This window comes from Canis aureus, chromosome 9, assembly GCF_053574225.1.
Source record: "Canis aureus isolate CA01 chromosome 9, VMU_Caureus_v.1.0, whole genome shotgun sequence".
NCBI classification, from domain to species: Eukaryota; Metazoa; Chordata; class Mammalia; order Carnivora; family Canidae; genus Canis; species Canis aureus.
In genome coordinates, this window is record NC_135619.1 from 27,410,676 (window position 1) to 27,430,024 (window position 19,349).

Here is a 19,349-nt window from a genome sequence, read left to right on the forward strand (position 1 = left end):
CATTATTTTTCTCTAGTGAGTTCCTATCCTTGATAAAATAATGGAATGAAAGGTCCTCCATTGCAGCCACGAGTCTTAAAAATAGTCTTGCAATGCTTTAATCAATCTCACAATTTTTGTTGCAAGATTTGGTAGCACTATTTCATGGCTACTTGGGAAAGTATGTGTTTAAAGGTGAACAGATAAAAATCAGAAATAATAAACATGGTGATTTGTACAGTTTTGTTTTTTCTTTCCTTTTTTTTTTTCTTGAAAATTGTGGTGGCTGAGGAACAGAATCTGATTAGTCACTGAGACAAGGCTTAGAGCAGTTGCATTTTACCAATACTGATATCTAAGTTAGAAAAGTTAATATACGTCCATTCAGGGACCATGTCTTTTTATTTATTACCATATATTATTCCTTTGTGTTCTTATCTTCCTTACAGAATTGTAAAACCCTTTGAAGGTAGGGATTTGAGGGTAGGAACACTGCTCTTTGTAGTTACCTTCATGTATCCCTTACAAATTTGCTAATTCATTAGAATATAAGTAGTTGTCCAGTAGAAAATTTTAAAATTAAACAACCGAGATAGAGATCACATTTCATTGGTTTCAAAATCCTTATTACGCTCACATAAAATCAGAATGTACCTCACATTCAATATCCTTTTACGGTTGCTATCAACAGGGCACAGCAGTGGTGGTCTGCCTTGGGAGAAAATCAGAGACGATATTTCTCTGTAATTCTGAATTGTAAATGTTCTTAATGAGAAAAAAAGATGCTGTGTAGAAAATCATAGTCATCTAAGACTGAGATTAAAGCAGTTGGATTGGTTCTAAGTGTGGAGTTTGAAAAATAAGCAATTTATTTTTCTTTATTTTCCTTTTTATGTCTACTAATGGGTGATATATGGCTTAAAAGAAAACCTACGCATAAACAGATCTGAAAGACTTCTTTCAATAAGATTCTATCTCATAAGAAAACACTACGGTAGTTTAATTGGCATTATGTTTTACTTTGTAGTGATACATAAAATAATGGTATATCTTGCAACTACTAAATATTGTATGGCCTACAGTTTTGCAGCAGATAGTATTTTTCCAAGTGTCTTGATTTATATCTAACACCTTGCAATATTTTGATTAGAGCATATTTTTGGTTAAGTAGCATATTTCTAAGAGTTTGGATACGAACAGGCTTCAAAACCAGCATAATTCGTGTTCACAAAATCACAAATGATAATCTCAATACACTCAATTATGTTTTGTTTCCATTATAATCCTTCATCACAAAAAAACTTCCATTTGCCTATGAGAAGTGTCCTCTTGGGCAGAATGGATATCTATTTTAATTTAGAGCCATTGGTGTCCATCCCCCACTCCCAACCCAGGACCATGCCAGGTGAAGTGAGACATAAAGAAATACAAACTCCTTGAACCATAACTTTACATCCTCCAAACTGGAGGGATAACATTTCTTCCACGTAGTACCAGCCCACCAGCTGGCAGCATCCACACTAGTACTTCAGTGCCACTATTGATTTAGTGACCCATATTTTATGCCAATACCTCAGATATACTTTGTCTTTCGTGATCTCTGACTTTTTCATGTCTTTCCCTAATCTCAGTCAGTTAAAAATCTACCCAGCCTCTAGAACCTTATGAAAATGATATTAGATATTCCTTAATAACTTCAGCCAGTAGTTACTGTAATTTTTTTCATGTCTATAGTTTCATGTCTATAGTTTTTGCTTACCTCCTGAACACTGTATTATAGGGCTGTTAATTGAGATATTTTATTTCGCAGTATAATCCTTGAGTACAAGGTAATGTTTTATAGATCTCTATATAATCCCACAATTTAGAGCTCTGCTTGTAATAGAGACTCAATAAATGTTTATTAAACATTAAATTGATACATTTGCTAAATTCCTGAACTAATACACAATCTGTATAATAATGTTTAATGCCCTATGCCACATTTGCATTTTAATGATTTCTTTTACTAAGAACATATAAAAAGTATTCAATGGAATAGTTTCATAGTATCATTAAGAATGTGTTATGAAAACTATCCAATGCAAATATGAAGTATGGTTATTAAGATTCAGAAATTTTAGTTTCCATTTATAATTAGACATCATTCATCAATTATAAAGAATTTTCTATGTATGTTACACATGCATGCAATATTTGAGGAAATGTTTTTATATCAAACATTATTTGCTTTGCAATAACCTGGTTTATCCAGAAATTTTTTTGGTAACATTCTCTAGGCCAACTTACCTCTCACAATGATGTTGGTGGACTTTTTTGCAGGGTTTCCTACATTGTTATTGGCAATGCAGCTGTAAGTACCAGCATCTTCTGAGGTGATGGCAGGTATGGTCAACGTTCCTCCATTCAAAACAGTCTTTTCAGGCAGAGTCCCAAAGGACCTGACCCAAGTGAGAGTGGGTGCAGGCTCTCCTCCTGTTGTAACACACACTAATGTTATGGCCTCTCCAGGATTTACAACTATAGGGTCATCCACCAAGAGTTTAATTGACGGAGATGCTAAAAGACATAAACCAACAAACAAAAAAATGCACTGTTTAGATCTGTTACAACTGGAATTCAACAGCATGCTTTATATTTATTCAAACAATTAAAGGACATATTCTTTTCCTTTGCCAAAATCACATTGTATTAATCAAATTTAAACCAGACATAATGGTTACATATTTTAATTACATGGCATAAACTTGTAGAAGTGTACTAAGTACCTTACACAGAGAGAGAGGAATTAAAATTTGTGTATTCTGAGATTACTGTTCCAAAATTAGAATGATAAAAAGGATTAAAGTTTTTAAACAAAAATCCCTTTCCCTTTTAATGCTGACAATCACCATTTGTTTTTGTCCTTCCAGGTATAAGTATTGCAGCTGTTTAGTCCTTGTATTTTCATGGTGAAGATTGTTAATTATTTAATTTTTGGATCATTCTGAGGTGAAATGATACATTTTTGCACCTGAACACAATAGAGTAAGAGATTAAGGCACAGATCATTCCAGTCTTTTACCAAGCAGTGGGCCTGATTTTTGATCTTTTTTTTTTTTTTTTAAAGATTTTATTTATTTATTCATGATAGTCACACAGAGAGAGACAGAGAGGCAGAGACACAGGCAGAGGGAGAAGCAGGCTCCATGCACCGGGAGCCCGATGTGGGATTCGATCCCGGGTCTCCAGGATCACGCCCCGGGCCAAAGGCAGGCGCCAAACCGCTGCGCCACCCAGGGATCCCTAATTTTTGATCTTGAAAGGAATAATGATATCATCTAATTCTAATGCAGTCCCCATACTTCATCTCTAACCTCTCCATTCATAAAAGGTCTAGACAGTTTCATAAGCACTGCTTTAAAACAAAGAAATGAGAGCTCAAACATAGTCACCAAACTATGCCTCCTACCACTCGAATGTTTAGTTTATAATAATCTCCCCATTGAAAATAAGTCATTTGCAGTCTTTCAGGTTAAAAAAATAAAAAGATAAAATATCCATTAAAAAAATGCTGTGTTAGACTTTTCATTAAACACTCAAAGTAGAAACAGCACAAAAATATGTATGTTCACATACAGCACTTCTTTTCTGCTTACACTGAGTGCTGGCCAACAACAATGCATCTCTAAATAAAAATGGGGTGGGGGGTGCAGTATGCTAGTGTTTGATCTCACATATTCAGAGATATTTTATGCCAAAGTCAAAACTGTGTTGAAATCAATCCATATTACACGTAAAGTGTTCAATTGTACTATGTGATTTTTTTAAGCTATTAACTTCAATTTAAGACTTGGGGAGTGTTTTTCTCAGAATAAAAGGTAAACTCTTGTGTAGCCTAATATTTGTTTTCCTTATTAAAACAAAACAAACAGAGGAGAGCAAGAAAACAATTCCATATTATTATGGAATTGGCACAGTTTGGGATAGGCAGTTTGCCTGGATGACATTTTTAAACATCATTTTTGCATGTTGATTTTTCTAACATCATTTTAAGCAATATGGAAGTTTTCAAAGTGTCTTAATAGCCCTTGTGAGTTGTTGACGTTAAATTATAAAGATTCATGACTAAAATTAGAAAATGTACATAGCAATCGTTAAGTAGAAAGAAAATTTTCTCAAGAGTTACTTAAGGTTGTTAAGCTGACAAGAGATATTACTATTTAAATATTTTGATATTACTATTTAAATATTATATCAATTAATTATTGATATATTGCCAAAAAAGTAAAAGAAATCCCTATAGCCCAATTTGAAGTAAATAGTATAATTTACAAAGGTAATTAGTTAAAATATAATTCTGGAGATTCCAACTTTTATATCATATTAACAAAGCTCATTTGTTTTATACCATATTTTAGTAAAATTAAATGTCCCAAAGCTTAGGAGCCATTAATAGCATATGTTTAGACTATGGAAACATACAATGGTGACATTAACTCAAGAACTACTTGCCTCTGACAAAGACTTGTACAAAGATGAGCTGTTTTTCTATTAGACAGATAATATTTAAAGAAACCCCCCCAATCCTAAAGTTCAAAAAATAATACATATATAACAAGACCATTGTTCTACTTGTAATGCATTATACAGAACCATATTCACAATCTTATTTTTAAAAACCCTCTTTTCCAAATCTGAATTGAAAAAAGAATATTGTCCAACTTAGTTTTGTTGAAGATGGCATTCATTTTTCTAATATTATCCCTGACATTAAAAATACCCCAGAGGCACCCAGATGACTTAGTTAAAGTGCTTGACTCAATTTTGGTTCAGCTTATGATCTCAAGGTCATGAGATGAGCCCTACATGGGCTCTGCATTGGACATGGAGACTGCTTGAGATTCTCTCTCACCCTCTTCTCCTCCCTCACTTGTTCTCATTTTTCTAAATTCAACATTCTCATAGGCCTTTTCAAAGCTCTATTATATCCATTTCATCATCTACCTTGTAAATGAATGCTATTTTTTTCAGTTTTTTCAGTGTTCTTAAACCATCCAGCCATCCTGAGTTTGCATTATAAGCGTCCTCTTTAGCGCCTAAATAGGTATATAGGAAAGATATATCTCATTACATTAAACCATGTAGGTAGCTGAGTATTCAGTAAATGCCTAGAGCATGTGTTGGCCAGATTACTCCCTCACTTTATCAGCATAAAACATGTAAGACCCCAGATGTCATCAGTTTCCTTCTTACTATGAGAAAAGTGCAGTGTCCTAAAACATACTGCAGGATCTAGACATCCATACATTCTTCACAGCAACATGTGAGAGAGAGATTACTATTTTAAGTTCATTGTTAAGTGATAAAGAAACTAAATATGAAGGTTGAAAAAGGGACAAAAGAAACACTGAAAAGAGTATAATTTTTATTTGGGATCTGCATCAAATCAAAGCAAAAGTAGAAAAAAAAATGAAATACATAAAAATAAAGGAAATCTTCCAAATAAAGTGAAATTTCATAGGTTATTTGAAACATGCTTTATAGTTATTACCAAAATGTGCCTCAAATTATAAAAGCAATTCCAACTAAGTTAGCTTTTAACATAGCACATACATAGATACACATACCACTAGCTATAAACATTCTGTATGTATGCAGGGCTTATAAATAACTGTGGTGCCAATCAGATTTTCAGAAAGACAATCTTGCCATTCCTTAATTATGGAAAGCATGGGTCACCATAGCAGTTGTTCCAGAGATTTGACTCTCTCCTCTTTAACATTAGTATGCCAACATTGTAGCATGACTGACGTACTCTGTAGTAGGAATATGATTGGTCAATCAATCGATAGATAGATAAATTATTGGTCCTGGGAGGAATATGATGAAGTAGGACAACAAAGAGAGAGAGAGAGAGAGGGAAAGGGAAAGGAAGTAAGAGAGAGGAAAGGCCAGTCTTCTGTCTCTATTTTCCAAAATCCTAAATGTTTAATAGAACTTCAATAACAGCAATAAGGAAAATATATTTTAGGAGATATCTCTGAGAAAGGGAATTCTTCCCATGTTCCCTTCAGCTCCCCCTGTCCTGGCAAACAAAAAGAAGAGTTTTCTTGGGCTGAGCAACAGACACTTCCATGGGTTCCAGACAGAGAGGACTGGCCTGTTCACTCTCACACCAAATCCCAAGTAGTTGGATATTCAGAGCAGAGAATAGCTATGTGTCCCTTCCTGGTTTCAGGTCCCTAAGTGTGACTGGCTAGACAGATGAGGATGTAGGAATCTCACAGGAAAGTCTCCGTGACTCAAGGGAACTAGTCTTTAGCCCTACAAAGGAATGGAAGAAGCAGAGAGATCTCAGCTAGGATGGTAGTTTTCTTAGTTTGAATCTTTCCCAAAATAGTTTCTGATATACATAGTTAATCTGAGTGCAGAGGCCAGGAATCATATTGAAGGAAGTAAGAATGGGGACTAGGGATGGGGAAAAAAGCCAGTAAAGAAGTACTAATGAGCAGGCCATCACTGTGAGAAGCCTGACCTCTTGCCACTTGGATCTCTCTGACAGACTCCGTAGAACACACCTCAGAGCTCTCCTGGTGAAGAGCAAGAAGGCTGGGTGGGGTGTTTGTCTACCAACTCCCATACCTCATTACTTAATGAGGATTATTCTGTGGTTCTGAGCTTTCCAACCTCATTATTGGCTGAACACATTACTGAGTCTAGAGAAAGTCCTTAGACAGAAGAATACTGAATGTGGAGCCTGTCAAAAGAAATAGTAGTAACCTCCACAACTTGCTAAGATGAGAAGGCAGGGCTTACACACTGTCTGCTAGACTATCCTTCCATGTATCAGCAATCAACAGCTGGTTATATGAAGGTAATGTGAAAAGAAGGCAGGGAGGATGAAGAAAGGAAGGAAGAAAGAAAGACTAAGAAATGAATGAGTGGTGACTTGAGGCATTTTTATCCATTAGGGTATAGGCACAAAAAGAATAAATACAGTATGAATTGAAGGAAGGGGATTAAAAATGCATATGATTAACTTCCTGTTTCTGTGCTATGATCCTACATTATTTATTTATTTATTTATTTATTTATTTATTTATTTATTTATTATTTATTTATGATAGTCACAGAGAGAGAGAGAGAGAGGCAGAGACATAGGCAGAGGGAGATGCAGGCTCCATGCACCGGGAGCCCGACGTGGGATTCGATCCCAGGTCTCCAGGATCGCGCCCTGGGCCAAAGGCAGGAGCCAAACCACTGCGCCACCCAGGGATCCCCTGATCCTACATTATTTAAACTAAAAAAAAAAAAAAAATACAGATGACAGACAAACCAAGTCCAGCTTCTTTCTATGTGGTGAGATACAGCTTAAGCTGTGCTTACAGATTCGAGGAACAGAAAAAAGTTTCTCTTAGAAGAACTACTCACTTCACTGAAATGCAGGAATCACTGTCTTTTCATTGGGATCCATTGTCAACACACATTTCATTGAAATACAGGTTGAACATTTCACATAGTAAAAATAAAAGAATATTTTAGAAGTTGATTTGAAGACTGAAAATAATCTATTCATTTAATTGGGTTACCCTTCAAATATTATCATTGTTGACATATTGATTTGTTCTCATGAAGTCCAGGAATGATATCATTTTGAGAAATTCTGTTTAAAACAATGCTCTAGGATGTGGCAATATTCAGAACAGTATTCATAAATAGTCTTAATTCAAGAGAGAGGCTTTGCTACAGATATTGAAACCAACATGCATTTCTCATTATGTTAATATTCACAGAGTGAATATATCTGGAAATCATTGAGAAGGCAGAGCAAGTATATTCCTTCATGGAAATTTACAGAAAAGTCTCCTAGAAGAGACTTAGCTCATAATAACAGGGTTACAAAACAGGTTGGCATAATATGTTTTGTTGTTGTTGCTGTTGTTAGGAAGGAATGTTTTTAGGTGTGTTGCTTATTTTCCCTAGTATAACAGATTTCAACACATTTGTCCATTCAATAAGTATTTACTGACCACCTAATATGTATTTAGTCCCTGTAACAGGCACTTGAGATTTATTGGTGGAAAAAACAGGCAAAGAATCCCTGCACTCAGAAGCTCACATCCTAACAGGAAGAGAACCAGCCCCTTCCCCATTACTCCTATTGTCTTAGGTAACTTCATATATTTACATCACCTGCCTGTTCTCTGAAGTTATGTGCATTTATGATCCCTGTTCAAGATACTTATGCCACATGAGCAAAATGAGGAAGGAAATTTTCCAAAATATATTCTTCAATAAAATGAAACTTTACAAAACAGAACAAGTGTTATGTACATTTGAATCTAATCACTGAACAAGATAATGGAAAAATTAGAAATGGAACTTGTGTTCTAAGGTAAGCAAAAGACAATAAAGTCAAAAGCTTTATTTCAGTCAATAAGTTATGTCAATAGTTAGGATTCTAATACTTAATGGCCTAAAATGTCTTCATAAACCTTCGGAATCGTGATGAAAAACAACTTTAAAAACCACACATATCTCCACCCTTTGGTCAAAAATCCCTAACTATTCTTGCCAAAATGTGAAATGTTGGCAAAATTTGGTCTCATTCAAGTTTATAAGAATTGAAGCATTCATCTCCCACAGCCAAATCCCAGAAGGTTATCATTCATGAAGAGAAATCTAAGCTAAAAAACACTTCCAACTAAGGAATTTGTTGTCCATGGAATTTTCCTGTTCATATAGAAGATAGAAGATGGTTAATAATAGTGCTAGTGTGAAAAGATGTGCTCTTCACAAGATCAGTAGAGAATGAATTTACTATTATCAGCTTCCTGGAATTCTCTTCCAGTGCTAATCCACCTGGGAAACCAGTGGTCAAGTACTTTATCATGGTCAAATATCAATATCAATTCCACTGCATTCCTCTTTTTTTTTTTTTGTCTAAGCCAATAGAGTTACTTCCTCCTTTATAAGACCTTAGCTGTTTATAGCATCCACCCCTGAAGCTCCACTCCAACAATTAGAGAATTTACCTCAACTCTTTCACTGTGAGATATTTAGGAATAGGATATCAGGGTGAAAAGGGTGATGTTTTTTGTGTTTGTACCAACAACACCCAGAAAATAATTTCACAAAGATTAATTGCTCAATAATATTTCATTAAATAAAAGAATTTTCAATTTAAAGATTAGAGAATGTAGAGAAAGGGGAACCTTCTTGCATGGTTAGTGGGAATGCAAACTGGTACAGCCACTCTGGAAACCAGTGTGGAGGTTCCTCAAGAAATTAAAAATAGAGCTACCCTATGATCCAGCAATTGCACTACTGGGTATTTTCCCCAAAGATACTGATGTAGTGAAATCCTGGGACACCTGCACCCCAATGTTTATAACAGCAATGTCCACAATAGTCAAACTGTGGAAGGAGCCATGATGTCCTTCGACAGATGAATGGATAAAGAAGATGTGGGCTATATAAACAATGAAATATTACTGGGCTATCAGAAAGAACAAATCACCACCTTTTGCTTTGACGTGGATGGAAATGGAGGGTATTATGCTGAGTGAAATAGTTAATCAGAGAAGGACAATCATGATATGGTTTCATTTATATGTGGAATATAAGAAATAGTGAAAGCAATCATAAGGGAAAGGAGAGAAACTGAGTGGGAAAAACTGAGAGGGAAACAAACCATGAGAGACTCCAAACTTTGGGAAACAAAGGGTTGCAGAAGTGGAGGTGGATGGGGGGATGGGGTAGCTGAGTGATGGGGACTAAGGAGGGCACTTGATGGGATGAGCACTGGGTATTACACTATATGTTGGCAAATTGAATTTAAATTAAAAAATAATTTAAAAAATTTAGAGATTAGAGAACAAGATGCTCAACATCACTAATTGCCAGGGAAATGCAAATCAGAACCACAATAAAATATTGTGTCACACCTGTCAGGAGAGCTAAAATAAAAAAAAAGACAAGAAATTACAAGTATTTTCGAGGATCTGAAGGAAAAGGAACTCTCACATTGCTGTTGGTGGGATTACAAATTGGCAGAGCTCTTATGGAAAACAGTATGGATGTCCCTCAAAAAACTAAAAATAGAAACACCATACGACCCCCAAGTTCCACTATTGGCTATTTGCCCAAAGAAAGTGAAAACACTAATCTGAAAATATATAGGCACCCCTATGTTAATTGTACCACTATTTATAATAGTCAAAATATGGAAGCAACCTAAGTGTACATCATTAGACAAATGGATAAGGAAGATGTGATATTAATGGAATATTACACAGTTATAAAAAGGATGAGATCGTACCATTTGAGACAACACAGGCGCACCTAGAGTGTAGTATGCTAAGTACGATAAGGCTGACTGAAAACCATATGGTTTCATTCATATATGGAATCTAAAAACAAAACAAAACAAATAAGCAAATAAGCAAACAAAAAGCAGAATCAGACTCAAAATATACAGAACAAAATGACAGTTGCCAGAGGGGAAGCAGGTGGAAGAATGGGCAATATAGGTGAAGGGAAGTGGAAGTTATGTGCTTCCAGTTATGGAATGAATAAGTCACAAGAATGAAAGTCACAGAACAAGGAATGTAGTCAGTGATATTATAATAGTGATGTATGATAACAGATGGTAGCTAGATTTGTGGTAATGTATAAATTTGTCAAATCGTTATGTTGTACATCTGAAACTAATGTAACATTGTGTGTCAATTGTACTCAAATAAAAAAAACAATAAAAATAAAGATTAGAGGGATCCCTGGGTGGCGCAGCGGTTTAACTCCTGCCTCTGGCCCAGGGCGCGATCCTGGAGATCCGGGATCGAATCCCACGTCAGGCTCCCGGTGCATGGAGCCTGCTTCTCCCTCTGCCTATGTCTCTGCCTCTCTCTCTCTCTCTCTGTGACTATCATAAATAAATAAAAATTTAAAAAAATCTAAAAAAAATAAAAAAATAAAAAAATAAAGATTAGAGAACAGAAATTTCACTGAAGCCCTAACTATTTATTATAAACTTAACCCAAAAAGATAATAATATGAAAGAATGTGACATTATGATTCAGGATTTCATGAGTCATTCCTTGAAAAATACTACTTATAAAGACTTGCCAGTTCTTTCATTGTTCAATCTATCTAAATTTAACCATGCTTTACATTACTAACAAGGTGATGACAAGGAATTTCTCTATCAAAATTAAGTATGCTACTTATATGAAATGAATATAGTATATTATCCATACTTTTTTATACTTAAGTCTTTGCTCAGTTATGACATGTACATTATTATTAATAAACTATGTGATTAAGCTAAATTATATCCCTAAAACTAAAATAAAGGGAGAATGGCCTTTTTCATAAGAAGATAGTCTGTAGATAATTCAATATGGGCTTAAAAAATCAGGACTTAAGGCTTTTCTGTAAGAGTGATATAGTGTAGCAGCAGAACAGATAAAGACATCACCTCTAAGACCATCTGGTGTGGATCTTGCAGCTATAATACTGAAGCCTCACCAGAGCAGCAAAGCAAACAAAACAATAATTCTGTTCTGGCTACCACAGCTGCTGAAATGAGGGCAGCTGGTATTTCTAAAACCAGGAATATAACACAGAGGGATCCATGAAAAAAAGCACTCTCTTATTGGTTATTCTCTTACTGATCTGATAGAGATTAATTTTTTTCTTTTTATTACCCAGCTTGAGAGACACTGTATTATAGTGCTCTATTTTGAATCATTTTATGATTCTATAACTTTATTTTTTAGCTTTTTTGACTAAGATTGGCTCATAGCTAATCTTAAAGAATAATGCTCAATAGATTTAACCCTACTAGGCCTCTGTTTGCCTCTCTAAACATCCTGGGAATTCTAATAAATAATTCTTAATAGACTGCCTAGATTGATTAAAAAATCTTGATTATGAAAAAATCTGGACATGCAGTCTCTTAATCTTATGACACATCTTACTCACTTTATTCAAACAACTAAATTAGATCCAAGATACAGCAAAGATTAGATGGAGACGATTATAACTTTTAATATGTGCCAGACCCTCTTCAAAACCCTTTACCTATATAGACTCACTTAATTGTATGAGATGGGTACTATTATTATCCATTCTAATTATTACCAATCTAAGAAATAGTTTAGATAACTTGCCCAAGGTCATATAGGTAGTGAATGGGGGAGGTAGTATTCTAATTTAGGCAGTCTGACTTGAGATGAACATAAATCATTGTTCATAAACTCACGAGTGAAGTAAAGGAGGTTGATAATTTCTAAGTTCTAACTGAATTCTTGATGATATTTATGCCAGAGGAAGACTTAGTGCTGCCTCTTTAACAAAAAGAAGAGGTAATATTAGTATCATCCATTATTACATTATAAAAACATGGGCAGGGCAAAAACAAATGTGGTTTGCTAGTTGGACTTCTAGAAATGTCTACAATTCAGAAAATAAGGCAAAAAGGACTTGTGAACCACCTAAGTCACAATTAAAAAGCCTGAATCAAAAAAAAACAAAACAAAAAAAAAACAAAAACAAACAAACAAACAAACAAAAAAAGCCTGAATCCTAAGAGTCTTTGGAAAAGGCTCTTAGGCCATTGCTCAGGGTGTGTTTACTCCTAACTTATACATTACTATTATGGAATCAGCTAATTTAAATTCTCAGATTTTAAGAGGATAGGGGGAGGAACTTAAACACAGAAAGGCTTCATGAGACAGAAAAATGAAGAAAGACAGTGATAGTTGACAATCTGCCAGTAAGAAAAGAGAAAGAGAAATAAGTGAATTATTACATGGCATAGTAAGTGTGGTCACAAAGATAAGCCAAGCCTCCATATATTTCAACAATTCTCCCCAAAATGCTTGAATAGGAAGGTATAATTTTAAAAAGCAAGAAAAGAAGTAATACATCCATATATTTAGATGTTAGTAATAAGATGCAGAGAGAGAGAGAGAGAGAAATATTTCTGCCGATGCTTCTAAAGTTTGCTATGAAATACTATTTTGTGAAAGACAAAAGTGGTCATATTTTGCTGAATACAGTAGTAGACCAAAGGACAATAAAAAATAAAATAAGAAAATCATACATATATCTGTACTTAACACACTTGAATATTATAACAGTTATTTAGGTTGGATTTTAGAAGTGGTTTTACAGAATAGGATATCATATCTTGATTGCCTGAATTGGGTCACAACCCAGATCAGTAGTGTCATGAGTTCCTCAGCCCTTAGCAAGTATCTGTTTCCAACCTAGCAGTTGAGATTTCTGCTCTAGCCTCCAATGGACATGTGAGCATTTGGAAATGCTGAATTAGGCATCTAATTATAGTAGGTAAGAATGCCTTAATATTAAATTAAGATCTTTCCTGGGGAGATACTTGGGGGGCTCAGCGGTTTGGTGCCTGCCTCCGGCCCAGGGCGTATCCTAGAGACCCAGGATCGAGTCCCACGTCGAGCTCCCTTCACGGAGCCTGCTTCTCTCTCTTTGCCTCTCTCTCTGCCTGTGTCTCTGCCTCTCTCTCTGTATCTCTCATGAATAAATAAATACAATCTTAAAAAAAAAATCTTTCCTGGGAAACCCTAGAATTTTTCAGATTTTTTTTTACAAAGGGCTAATGTGTTTTTAGGAGACCCTTTCAAGTGCAGATGTATTAAGTATTTTTCTTACTATTAGGTTTATATTGATATTCCTTCCCCATAGTTAATTAAATTAAAAAAAAAGAAAAAGGAAGGCTTAAAGAATCAGAGCATAATTTGTTAAAAATAAATGTGAAGTAGAAAAATTGAATTTCAAGTTTTGTGTGTGATCAGGAGCCATTTTACTGGACTGGATTACAAAGCCATGCAACTCTGGTTTACCCTGAAGAAAATGACAATTTTAAACTATAGACCTTGTAGGAGGTGTCACTATGGTATCATGTTGACATACTGTAAACAGTACCTGCTGCTTAACATTGTCATTACAGATCTAATTTCAACGAGAGTCAATTCAAGTCTAACCATTAAACAAGCTACACTTCTTATCTTGGGATTTCAGACACTTGGAGAATATTTAAATATATTGCTGCCATGTTCTAGGACAATGCTGCTACATGATAAGGGAGGTATTTATTTTTTGAATAAGATAATAATGTAATGTAGCATGTGTAAAGAACTAAATAAGCTGCACAAAATGGAATGTTGCTTAAGGAAAGATTAAAAGCCAATAAAACCTTTTTAATACTATTTTAATATGAGAGATAAAACATTGACTGAATCGCCTCTGAATTCAATTCCTCTCTACACATAAGAAATGTACATACAAAATGTCCTGACAGTATTTTATTTCTCAAAGCTATTGGAAACATAGCTTTTACATTTTAGCTCTGATATTTTCACTATAAATTTCAGTAAATCCACATTTTCCCATTTGACATGATTAATTATGAACTGCTGAAATGTCTTTGCAGAAGATACAAATGCCATTTGTTTTCAATGTTGAATGATTTTTTTGTTTTTCTTCAAATTCCTAATATTGATATGTATTGATTTGCCTATTTAAATCTTTAGTAACTTGAAAATTAAATCCGGCAAAAAAAAAAAAAGAAAATTAAATCCATATTACATTGACTGTGGATCAGTATATCTATAATAATATTTTCTATGCCTATATTCATATTCAACATTTTGCCTAAACACACAAAACAATGTTTAACATGAAGACACTATATAGCCAGTGAATTTTCAGATTCCTTGAAAAGTAGTATCATATTTTTCTACAAACCATAGTGTCATAATATATGGATGTCACACCATATTGCTTTTTACTTATGGTTCCAAAATGAAAAAGATACACATATTACAATTTTTATCAGATTGAACTAAACTTAAAGTTGAAAGACAATATGCAATGAGGCAAGCCTTGAGTTATTAAGTACTCCTGATCAACATCATCAGGTGAATTGGAAAGATATAAGAAGAGGAGTTTATCTTCTTGTCCCCCTTTTTGCTCCCTTTAAGTAAGAGTCTTAGTCGATTTAATCCCAGAGAAATTTAACAAGAACATATTACACTGCTCATTTTCCTAGTAGTTTGTTCAATTTCCTGTTGTGCTTAATTTTTTTCTCTTCACTTTGGAAATATATTTTAAAATTTGCATTTAATATGTGACAATCATTTTGAAGGAATTTCTTACCTCCTGTTACCTGTTACGTCAAACTATCTGAAATTGCCTATATCTCACCATGTTAGAACTAACGCAAACTAGGGTTGCTGGATTTTGCTAGAGACAAAATACTACTTTGTAGTGTTTTCCTTGGCTGACCTAAAACCCTGCCTCTTGCTTGGCTGAGCACTTTGCTGGATTGCCAAACCAAAGTGAAAACTTTGGTGTAAAAAGATGTGACAGTTGTATGAAAACTATTCTTCTGTTTTTTTGATAACATCCAGTCTTGTCAAATCAGGATATTGGGTGCCATTAATAAAACAAGAGGCCAAAGCTATCATCAATAAATTCCTATTACATAATGTGTCTATCAGAAATCAATGCTGCTGACTTGCCTGTACATTTAATCACACACTGGATCATGTGTGATTAAAAGATGCAGCCAATAAAATGCTCAAGTAGTAACAATACAGCAACAAAAAGCACAGTGACTAAGAGGAGCTGACAGAAAGAAATGCTGTTCAAAAGATAAACTAAAGCATATTAGTAAACAATTGGACATACCTATTTTCTATGGGAATACAACAGTAGCAAATAAATCAACAGAAGTATGTCACTATCAGAAAAAAAAGTAGTTCTTAAAACAGACTTTCAGAAAATGGAAATTGAGGGAACAGCTGAGATCTTTGTGATGCTTTGGAAATAACTGCCACAATAGCAAACCAAAAGTACATGTTATGTCTGGACTTAAAATCAAAAGATTGATGTTAATGCATTTCTGATGCTCAGCTTGTCTGTTATTTCCCATTTTCCAATCTCCTCTCAGCTTCCAGTCCCTCTTAACAATACACTAGATACCTTACTACTGTATAAATTACTACAGGCTCTCTCTCTCTCTCTCTCTCTCTCTCTTTCTTTCAAATTTAACTAAAAGTCTTTATGAACCAATGTGAACTTTTTAAATTATGGCTACTTGTGGCTCCCATGACTCCATGATAGTAAAAGTGACCATAAGGCTACAATTTAGCCACACCACAGAGCCTTAAATCCTATGAGTAATATGGTTAATCTTACTTAAACTTACCAAAATGTATAACAAGGTAAAAACAAAATTGATAATTTTAAATGCTTTAGAGCTTGAGGGAGGACAATAGCCAGGGATGCATCTTCTCTTGATGAACATTAAAGCCTCCCTGCCAGTGAATCCTTTAAATTGTGTACAGGAAATATTAGAAGCACAATATTTGCTAAGATTCCTTCAAATAGGTGCACTAGGTTCAGAGATTATTAGCTTCGCTTTTTCCTGAATAGTAATGGAGGGCTCCATAAATAAAAGCATAACAGCATAATGATAACATAACAGCACAATTCTTAAATTGTGTAAACCTGAACCTTTCTTGCATGGGCCTTCAGATTTAAGAGTATCTGTTTGTAAAGAGGCTGCATTCTACTTCTTTGCAGCCATCTCATTTCATCTAAGTTTTCATTGTTGTTGATGTTATCTTGCTAAATAAAAATGAAACATTTTGGAGTGAATTTTCGTCTTCTCATCAACTGAAACCCATCTCAGAGCACATTAACAACATGACTGAGCAGAAAAGCAAGTTCAAACAGTTGAAAGAATTGGTCATAGCACTTCAGATTGATGAGAGCCAGGGTCCACACCCAGATCTTCTCACTGAAGTTTTTTTACATAGATTTGCTCAAAGCTCTATATGCACTAGCATTAACAACTGTAATGAAGACTAGTATCCTATATGGAGGCAGGCTGTACGTTGAATTAGATCACTGGTTTGCCTGGGATTATAGTTTTCTAGGATGGGACTTTCACGGAGTCTAGGCAAACAGGGATGGTTGGTTACCTTAAAGGACACCACTTGATATAATCAATTATAGTATTAAGTTAATAAATAATGGAATTAGGTACACACACTAATGGAAATTATTGTATCTTCATCATGAGAGTCAATAATCTATAAATTCAATTTTTTGGTATATGATCATGGAGATATTCTGTATCAGAAGTTATGTGTAGTAAAATCAAAAACCATGAAAAAGTCTAAAATGCATTTATACCAATTTAATTAGTACCTATAATATTGCAATTTGGGCAGTTTCAATGGAACAAGAGAGTTTTGAAAAGTACTACCCATGGTCTACAAATCCATAATCTAGAAACAGTTTGAAATTAAAAATTAATTATTTTCAGGTATATAAAAATCCTATTATTCATTTTAGCATATCTTCACTCAACTTGCTGAAGGAAATATTATAAAACACATGGTTTGAACTTTTGTATTCTTATGAGTAATTTTCAAATTGTTCAGTTTAATTATAATATAATAGCATATGAAAAATAGCAACTCCTTAAAGTTACAAAAATCTTACCAATGAATTATTCTAGATGTTTGCTAAAACACAAACTATTTGATATGCTCCAAAGTATTTGTGTTAAGTTGGAAGATAGCATGCTAATAACTTACATACATTTTAATGAATATACAGCATTTCCTTTCCATTGATTAAAAGTGTTTTTTATTCTTGTTCTGTTTTTAGATATCTACTGTGTCTGGGTTATGATGCCTTCTGGGAGAGTTGATAGTTCATGAGGAATATTTTATACAAGAACTCATGGTCCAAGTATAACTTTGGATATAACTAACCAGAAAAATGCATTGTTAGGACAACAAAATACACAGGTGGAGGGAGATCGCAACAACATGCAAACTTCTTGTTACTATGGTAATAGGATTTTGGAAAATCTGGGTCACCTTGTTGCTGTGGAAACAGTCTCAGGAAGACCAAAGTTGAAACCCCATAATGACCACTGCTTCTATCCCCAGATACACTGCTTAGTCATCATCTGTATTTTCACATTTCTGAAGATACATTAATGAGAATAAGACATATATCAGTTTGATTACCTTAGGAAATAATGAGCACTCAGATTAAGAATCTGCTGCATATCAACACAATTGCAAAGTTTTCCAATTTTCCTTATATACCATTATTAATTTCACAAAATAACATTTTTATTTCTGTTAAACATTTTTGCCAATAATAGTTTAGATAGAAATATACCAGAATATGTATTCATTTCTATAGATTTTTCTGAGAAATATAATTTGCCTACTGCTAAAAGTAATTTATAAAAAGTTATGAATTTATTTCAAGATTAGTCATCAATGGTTGAAGCTGTATTTTGTCTTAACAAAAAATCTAAGATTGTTGTCACCATCTCACCATGATTACTGATAGTACCATTTTATTCCTTCTTTCTATTATCTAGGTTAACAACCCAATTATAGCTACTATATATTATACTTATTATGTGCCAGATACTTTTTATAAAAAGTTTTTCATTTTATAGCATTGATAGCCTACAAAACCGAATAAGGTGAAACTTTATTTTATCCTCATTTAGGAAGGGGAAAAATAAATTTAGATAAGCTAAATAACATCTCCAAGTTCAGAAAATCAGAATTTGAATCTAAGGCTTCTGAATTTCAAAATTCATGCAAAAGAGTTAGAGGAAACATTCTCTAATGACAGCTTATCAACAATACGTGTGTTCTGTTGGTGTTTCTAATAGTACTAATACTGTTTTTTTAGAAAATCTGAATTATCGGGGTGCCTGGGTGGCTCTGTGGTTGAGCATCTGCCTTTGGCTAGGTCGTGATCCCGGGGTCCAGGATCAAGTCCTGCATCAGGCTTCCCCCAGGGAGCCCGCTTCTCCCTCTGCCTATGTCTCTTCCTCTCTCTGTGTCTCATGAATAAATAAATAAAATCTTAAAAAAAAGATAATTAGATAATTTTTACAAATGCTATGTGTGAACATCCTGAATCAAAGGACCTATGTAATTAAGTAAAATTAGCCCCACCTGTCCCATTTCTTTATAGAACGAATGCATTATAATGTCTCAAGCAGATATAAAAGATGTTTTTTATCCTAATATAAGTAAACTACTTAATTCTTATTTGCCTTTGAAACCATGAGACATCAACATATAAGTGCTTGAAATATATTAAAATAAATTTGTTTTATCATAATTTCTATACGCTCTGATGTTAGAAATATAATCTGAGAAATTTTAATATATAATATTCACTTACCATAATTGTGATAATTTAAAATATATACTTATATTTATCAATATTCTAAATTTATAAATTTACAAATTTATTCTAAATTTACAAATAAAACAAAGTCCTGTTTTAAT

The 19,349-nt window shown here is 34.0% G+C and overlaps 1 protein-coding gene across 3 annotated transcripts in view; it reads right to left on the bottom strand.

The window, feature by feature from the left end:
- MDGA2 (MAM domain containing glycosylphosphatidylinositol anchor 2) overlaps positions 1-19,349 on the bottom strand; it is a 786,794-nt gene that overhangs the window by 249,535 nt on the left and 517,910 nt on the right. For all 3 annotated transcript variants that reach the window (XR_013386160.1, XR_013386159.1, XM_077909189.1), the window contains exon 6: positions 2,269-2,538. Coding sequence is in view for 1 of the 3 variants with exons in the window: in XM_077909189.1 (XP_077765315.1) it covers positions 2,269-2,538 (270 nt within the window). In the remaining 2 variants the exon portion in view is untranslated. The remainder of the gene's footprint in view (positions 1-2,268; positions 2,539-19,349) is intronic.